Genomic DNA, 8,350 nt, shown 5'->3' on the forward strand with positions numbered 1-8,350 from the left:
GTTTCTTTATAGGCTCAGCGTAGCTGGAGATGGCCAAGACTTATTAGACAGTCTAATTTTCAAGGACATAAACAAGTCTCCATGCCTCGATACCGGAGGTGTCAGATTTAACGTCTTGTTCTTGGTGAAAAACATCTTATGGGCAAAGGGAAACAAGATAAGCTTCATATCAAAGGGCACGCGTATGTGAACGAGCATGGCTCCTTCACACATCAAGCCAATGATCTCTCTACTTTGAACCATGGTGGAATCAGGCTAACACAAAGAGAAAACAGGTGGTAAAGGGCTGGCCACATCCGTTGGCCGCTTAGAACCAGATCCAGGCCCTGATATAAACTGTTCTTGGACGGCGCTTTGAAAGGATGGCTGTTCAGGCTGCATTTCACTGCTGTGGAAATATGGCTACCAACAACTCAGGTGTGTTTTCAGTCGCTCAGAATAATTTGGATCACTTGTTTACCCTTTGTGCTGTACCACACAGGTGCAGTTTTCCCGAGCTCTTAATGGGCAGTGCCACCTATTGGTTACAGCCTGAATTGTCTGAGGACGGAGGCTTTTTCCAGTAAACAATTTTGACTCTGCTTTCTTTGACCGAGTGCCACCGACATCTTGGAGCAAGCTCCCTGCCTTCCCCCTGCTTCCAGCCTCGCAAGAGCGCCCTGCCGGGGAAAGGAGAAGGGGACACTTGCCATTCCTGGTTGCTGATTTTGGTGTCTCGTGTCACACCCCGCTGTATTAGCAATAAGGACTCTTCCCTTGTGTCCAGCGTAGGAATCTGCAGAGCAACAGCGTCCTCAGAGCTGGATGTCAGCTCTCGATGCCCGCATGATGGAAGTCCTTCTGATTTAGCAATGAAGGAGAAAAGCTTGTTAGGCAGCCTCCAGGACAGGGCATAGCTGTGTAGCATGGCAACTGGGACTTCCTGGGAGTTTTGCGGTTGGCACAGCACAGGTACCCGAGTTGGTCAGACTGAAGGCCGTGTTGGGAGCCTGAATTCAGGCTGCCGAGAGAAAAGCAGCCTGCAGTCACTCTTGTCTTTAACCTGACGGCTTGGTATAAGGCTTTGGAAGCTGCTTGGATGAATGTAGGTTGTTGCAAGCTAAGACCTGCAGTCTCCACCCTTCAGGCAGAATGTGAGCAATGTTCAAAAGGGCCTCTCTACAGGAGAGAGTTAGCTATATAACACTGCCTGGATTTATCTAAGCCAAGTCTTGTCAGTGAAACTTTCTACTGCTTCTGACTGCACCCTGCTGCTGCATGTAACACCTGTTGGTGCTGTGCTGGAGGAGCCTTCGTTGACTGGGGGATCAGAACTACCTGTTGCTAGCAATTTTTTAGGAGGCCAGTGTAGATATGTCCATAAACCACACCAGAATTATAAAGGTAGGGCACAATCAATAGTGTAATTTAACTAGTGGAGGTCATTCCCCCATTAAACAAGCAGACCATCACCATAGGGCAAAACGCTGCTGACCACTAATTTGTTTCAAGCCGTCATGGTTGTGAACTAATACAGAAAAGAGCCCTGGCTTTAAAAATACCTGTATTTCTGAAGGAGAACCTTTAAAGGGCCCCTTTTCTGCAGGGCATGGCTCTAGGAAATCCAGCATAAAAAAAACCCTAATAGTCATCAGCTAAATAAAAGCATCTAGCAACACTTTGAGAAACCCACATGAAAGAGTACCAGAAGGAAGGGTGATAGGGGACACCCTTTTGTAGTGAACCTGGGGCAGGAGTGTGAAATTTTACATACCGCAGTGAAACATTCCACGTTGCACTACTTCATTTTTTTTGAAAGGTGATGCCAGAGGAATTGAGTTATTTTACTACATGTAACAAAGCTGTTTATATCTTAAAGTGTTTTATACAATTGGGAACCAAGAGTGTAGCCATAGCATCAAAGATAACTTCATAATAGCCTTTTAGTGGAAATAACCCTCATCTGCAAGAAAGTTGCACTGCTAGTGCTTAAGATAAGAGGTAAAATATCAAGAACAGACATTATTCATAATGCACTGGAAATGCAGCTCCAATACAAGACCATTTTTACTTCTAAAAGTAGCAGTCTCAGCTGATTTTGGTCCTATTTAAGTCAGTGTGAGTAATTTCCTTACCTGTATTACTAATAACATTTAGTTTGTTAAAAATGTGGGATTTTTCAAACAATCTGCTCTTCAGTGTTGATTCTCAATTTATTTTTGTAACTTAATTTTGGAAATACATCAGTGCATTTCTTTTCTGTTTCTAATCAGTTCGACTCATGCTCCAGAAAAGTGATCAGCACAGTTATGTTCTTTTCTTCCAATTTCCAGGAAAGGGCGGGGGGGAATCAAAACAAACAAAAAAGAAATCCCCTCCCCAACTCCTATCAATAGTGTATTTCTATATATTCTGATATCTTTGTAAAGGAGGGGTGGGCAAAATATGGCTCGCAGGCCAGATCCAGCCCGCCAACTGATTGCATGCAGCCTGCGGGTTGGCGGTCACAGTCATCGGATCTGGCCCATAGGGAGGCAGCAGTTTTGGGTGCTGCGTTCTGCCCGGCGGGCCTGGAGGTGGCACAGGGCAGTGGGGAGAAGCTGCAGGGCAGCCCCAGTGTGGGCTTCAGGCAGCCACAGCCAGAAGGGCCCCAGAAGCAGTCAGTGTGCCCACTGCCGGGTCCTGCTTTAGCCTGGTGCCCAGTCCTCATGGACACGGCGGCCTCTGTCCCCCACTTCCTCCTCTGCCACCCCGCACCTACAGCACGTCCCCACAAGTTACACCAGCTCCCAGCCCACGTGCCGCAGGCAGCACCTGGTGGGCGCTGGCATCAGCATCAGTTGAGGACACATGCAGCAACTTCCGTGGGATGCCTGCCCAAGCCCCTCCTTGGGGTAGAAGAACAGGGCAGAGGCTGAAGCTGCTGCCCACACCCACACCAGCTCCCCGCCTGCAGCCCCATCCCACTTTAGGGAGGGTTGGTGAGCTGGTGCGGGTTAGGGGGTGGAGACTGACCAAAACTCCCTATGTGGCCCTCGTGCCCAAATAATTGCCCACCCCTGTTCTAGAGTAACCAAAATGTTGGGCTTGGATATTCTGAGACTGTTCCTTGTAGGCAAGGGAAATACCCATACTAAGAGGAAGACATATTCTACATTAAGGAATTACATATGCGGAGGGATTGTATTTTAAGGAAGGAATGACAAACCATTCACTGGGATTTCTTTAACAAAAGTTTGTCTTCTTTTTCAACACAAAAGCATTTAAAGATTAGCGAATTCAAATGTCAGCATTTTCCAGAAACTGCCTGCTTCTCAAACCACACTGCATCTCTGTCAGGAGACTAATGAAACGGCTACAGAAAAGACTGTTGATTGCAAGCTGTGTATCCCATTTTGAGTCCTCCCACATGTTTCTGTCTTGTGGTGGATACAGACTTGTTTATTCCCATGGATACTAAATGGGAGACAATTCACCACTGAAGTCGGTATTTAAGGACACTCCATGGGCACTTGCTGTACCAGCCAGTATGGGTGTCTACATTATGTCTGGGGGGGATTATAATCAGAGTATTATAAGGAAATAGGGCTGATGGGGACCCAGTGTAGTTAGTTAGTCCCACACCCTGCTCAGGAGCACTCTGCTTCTCGCAATTCCTCTTTCAAAGTGAATTATTGGTTCATCTTCATCTCCTGCCCTAAGCTGTGTGCAGCATCATTATGGATGACAGCAGCTGTTGTTCCACACCGAAGAGGGTTGAATTTCAAGGGGGCCCGAAGTGATCCCTACATATCCGCTGTTTCACAATGCTGTTGAGAATGCCAATAGAATAATAGTTGGAAAATAGTATCTTTAGATGCTCGGATGGACTCCCTTATGGACATGACGGCCCGCAATCCAACCAGTCCAGGTCCAAATAGCCAGAGGAATTTTCCTTTCTTTCTGGGTAATTAAAAAGTTGATGAGTGAACGTCTTATTTTAGGGGAAGTTGCCCACTTGCTAAAGTAAATATTCTTGATGTAACAGGGTTTTCTTTCTTCCAGATTTCCACAACCACGTGCGTTGCCAGACGGAGAAGAGCAGCAGGGGAAAGGAGCCACGCTGTAAGTACTAGTCTTCTGGGTTGTTATTACCAGGGCAGCCATGTCGGGGCTGTAATGTCCCATGCGACTAATCCTTCTCTCCTGTCCTTAAGTCTCCTCCACCACCTCCACGAAAATCCAAGGACCACCACAGATATTCACTTTAGAAAACAGGAAGGGCACAAGCGTAAGAAGAAACAGATGAGCTACAAACCACTTGGCCCCCTCCTTTCCAACCGCTTGCCCTACAAAAAGCACTTCGTTGCAACTGGTGAAGTAGTGTAGTTTCAAAGATCTTTGCATTGTGGTAACATCACAGCCTTCTGCTACGAACAGGAGGAAACTCAAATCTGCTTCCTCCACTGCTGCCCTGCCTCACCCCTGCCTCTGTGGCATAAACTCCGGCATTATGTAAAGGCCTGGCCGCTCTCCTGAGTCAAATGCACCATCTAGAGGTGAATGGAGGCTTTGCAAACACCGCGGCCGGTCAGAAAACAAAGCTACATTGGCAGGAGCAGGAGAAAAAATGAAATGGTAGTTGCTCTAATGGGAAGAAAATAGCCTTAGCCTTAACACGAGGCTTAGGATACTTGGAATAAATATGGGGCGTTGTTAAGGCAGACACAGGTGCATCAGGGCACACAAGACTTGGCTTTTTGGCAGTCCTTTTTAAGTGCAAAGGTGGGTTATGCTGGTGCTGCAGTAGCATCCAAATGGCGCAACCAGGTGATCCGTTTAATCCCCCGGTACGCGCAAGGAGACCGCGAGTGTCCTCCACAGCCTGCAACGCCTGCCCCAAACCCTCTTGCCTCTGCCACAGAGTTGCCCTGTGCCCCCGGGAAGTTTCCTTTACGGCCGGGGGGCTGAACCTGAGGTGCTCGGTTTCGACATCTCAGGCCTGGCCTTCACCACCGACACCCAGCACTTCTGACGCAGGAAGAAGCAGCTGGAAAAAAGGGGAGAAGGCGCCTGTGCGAGGGTGCCGTAGCTGGGGCGGCGCTGCCAGCCCTCCGTGCCCCCGACGCCAGGAGTCACCCCGACAACGAGGGGTGGCGTCCCCGCTCCAGCGGCCGTGTGCCCGCGCCGGGCCGCCGCTAGGCCCCGCCCCGCCCCGCTCCGCTCAGCTCCACAAAGGGCCGCGGCCGCCAACGGCCCCGCGGTTTCCGTAGTGTAGTGGTTATCACGTTCGCCTCACACGCGAAAGGTCCCCGGTTCGACCCCGGGCGGAAACACCCCCCGCAAAACAGCCCTTTTTTCCCCTCCCCTCCGCCCCGTTAGGCGGACTGCGGCGGGGCGGGGGGACGCTGGGGGCACCCCCGCGCACCACACCTACCGGGTACGCACGCGCGTGGGAGGCAGGCCCGCCCCCCCACACACACTGGAAGCAGGTGCCCCCCTACGCACACTAGGAGGCAGGCCCCCCCCATGCAGACTCGGAGGCAGGCCCACGCACACTTGCACAAGATCTACCTGGCCCCAGCTCCCTCCTGGCAGCCGTGTGTGGCTTTGTGGGTGCCCTGCTCCTCCCCCCAGCCGGCGCTCAGCCCAGCCGGCGTGTGTACCCTGGGGCTTTCTTAAATGTCGGGGATTTATTAGGACTTGCTCATCGAGGAGCCCTTTCAGATCCTGTGGACAGGGGATGACGTCTCTGCAGTCCGGGGGAGCAGGTGACAAGGTCCTGCTGATCCGGGCTCACACAGACCCCCTGGCTGAGGCGGGGGGGGGGGGTGCCCACCTGGATCTCACCGCAGGGCTGGGATGGCAGAGAAGCGATTGCCTGTGCACAGAAAGCAAGCAAAGAAAAGCAATCTCTGTCATCGTGTGTTATTTAACACAGGTGCATTCTCCTTCCGCCGCCATGTGCAAATTGTGCCAGGATCGGAGCATTTCCCGGCGGGAAGGGTTTATCCAGTCACGTCACCTGAGGACTTAAGAGGCAGAAGAAGCCACGCGGAAACAGGAGTCAGGCTTCCCGGGGGGAGGCCTTACAGAGTGCGAACCTGCCTGTGCCACGGGAAGCGAGCCTCAAAAAGACGCACGTGGCCTGTGGCGGGAGAGGCAGGTGACTTAACTCTTCTGGCCAACGTGGTGGGGCCTGTGAGCTGCTCTGTGCTGCCCGCAGACCCCCCTGCCACCCGCTTCGGTCCATTTTACAATTGTCTGCCGTGGAGATAGGGCCAGAGCAGGCTGAGCCACGGATTTCCACCACCCCCGTGAAGCCACAAGCAATTAATTGTCCATCTCGCTCGTGCCGGAGCCTTTTCACTTCCTCTCCTATCAGACTCTGCACGTCTCTTCATTTTAAGTGCCAGGGGATAGCGCCCAGCTGTCGCCTCACCGCAGAGCTTCCTGATGCAGAAGCAGCTGCTAAAAAGCCTTATCCCACAAAGGAGGAGAGATCAGTTAGAAATGATAGAGGGAAGCTTGCCTTTGGAGTTTATTGTTGGGCCCCACCACTGCCAGGGGGAGATAACACTGTTTTTTTCCAGTGTTTTAAATGATTTCACTGGCACCACCTGTGAAAACAATCCTGCATGCTTATCTGCAGTTCAGAGATTTGGGTCTCTGGCCTGGCTCGGGGGATGCTTAATGGGACAGAGGCCTTTCTCGGTCACCTGTTCTGGAGCCTTTCCCTGTGTCGTTCAAGCATTGCCTTTGCAAGGGCACTGCCAATATTTTAGGAATATCCCACATCCTTTTGCTCCCTCTGGGTTATAGGGAGGGTGATTTATTTCTGAAATTCCTAAAAGAGGAGGAGTCATAAAAATGTCTTGCAGTTCCAGGCCAAGGAGCATGTTATAATCTATTTTGCAACGGACAGCACAGCAGACCACAGAAACATCTGAAGGAGAGAAGTGGAAAATATATTTACCGGGTCTGGAAAGTGAATTGGCATTCAGGGAATGGATACTTCTGCAGTACTTGTGCCAGGTCCTGTAGCTACCTACTTTCCTACAGCAAAATCATAATAATTTATTAACATCCACTAGTAATGCCATCAATAAGATACCAGGAAACTGCTGGCATTGCAATGTACATAGCAATTAAAATAAAAGCCAGAAAGCTTTCAGCTGCTCCGTACAGAACTGTCCTCTGCTGTATTCTGCATACGTGTTTAAAGTCTTGTGATTTTTTCCCCACCTCTAATATTTTCCCAGACCACCAAAATCCATCCCTTTGTGACCAAAAGGATATTCCCCAACCAAAAAACAGCAAACGACTTGCTTTTAGCCAAAAGGTGAGGAAAAAGTAGCTACCCTTAAGCAACATATCTTTTTGGTCAGGGTCAAATCCCGGAGGCCCTTATTCTTATCTCATACAATCCAGGCAAAACTCTGAGGCCAGACTAAGTCAGAAGCCATGATTTGGCCTCGCTAAGGGAGGAACGGGTGGAGACGCATGTTGCTGCCTCGGCTCGTCGGCAGTGCGAGGCATCCGTCTTGCTCCCAAGTCCCGGCGGTCCCAGTCCCTGCCGGTTGTCAGGTAGCACAAGGAGTCCGTCATTTTCTGTAGGGTTTTTTTTACTGATGCCAGGCATGGCTTGCAAGGGCCAAAGTTTGCAAAGCAAGAACAGATGGGCCCCGTTGTAGTGTACGGGTGCAAGCACACAGGCACAGCCGCTCAGGAAAAATAAACTTGAGTCATAGAAAAAGCTAAGAAATGCCCTTTCAAGTGGGGCTGATAAATAATGAAGAACGCCGGATTGGACGCATTTATTTTACAGCCGGCTCCAGTGCCCTCTGCCGTCCATGACAGGGCTCTCGACTTCACTGGGCGCGGGATCTAGCCCATATATGGTGCAGAAACACCATGCAAGGGGAAATCAGCCCCGCTGAAACAAGGGCTGCATGGCTGAGGCCTTCTTGGAGCAGGGACGCCTCGGTGGTCTGTGGTGACTTCAGAGGGGCAGGACCACCGGGGATGAGAACCGCTCCTCAGGGTGCCCCCGGCCGCTGATTTCTACATCCCGCACACTCAAAATGGACGTTGCTAGAAAAGCCCAGATATAAGCCCAAACCGCCTATTACACTGATAGAAAATAGAGTTTGTTTCGGACTTCTGCGTACACATACAGGGAAGAGCGTTTGCACTGGGCGTCTACGTGTGCACACAGATGCATAGCCGCCCATGTGCATATGCGTATACATACCTACAAGGGTTTGGGCACACCTGTGTGTACATGCGTAGGCACACGCAGATACACACCTACCTCCTCCTTCGGGGTCGCGCGTGTGCAAGGGTGCTGGGGTCGCGCACTTCCCCGCAGCGGCGCGCGTCCCGCCCCCGG

The 8,350-nt window shown here is 51.0% G+C and overlaps 1 protein-coding gene and 1 non-coding gene across 2 annotated transcripts in view; both read left to right on the plus strand.

Moving 5' to 3' along the window:
* Positions 1–3,735: 3,735 nt before the first annotated feature.
* SYNM (synemin) overlaps positions 3,736–8,350 on the plus strand; it is a 26,916-nt gene continuing 22,301 nt past the window's right edge. The window contains 2 exon segments of the mRNA XM_019533783.1: positions 3,736–3,936; positions 4,024–4,083. Of these exon segments, the coding sequence (XP_019389328.1) occupies positions 3,844–3,936; positions 4,024–4,083 (153 nt within the window). The 5' untranslated portion in view covers positions 3,736–3,843.
* On the plus strand, positions 5,222–5,294 carry TRNAV-CAC. The gene has a single exon. It is a non-coding gene; the product is annotated as a tRNA-Val (tRNA).

The sequence above is a fragment of the Crocodylus porosus genome, unplaced genomic scaffold (assembly GCF_001723895.1).
Source record: "Crocodylus porosus isolate Cpor-Errol unplaced genomic scaffold, CroPor_comp1, whole genome shotgun sequence".
NCBI lineage: Eukaryota > Metazoa > Chordata > Crocodylia > Crocodylidae > Crocodylus > Crocodylus porosus.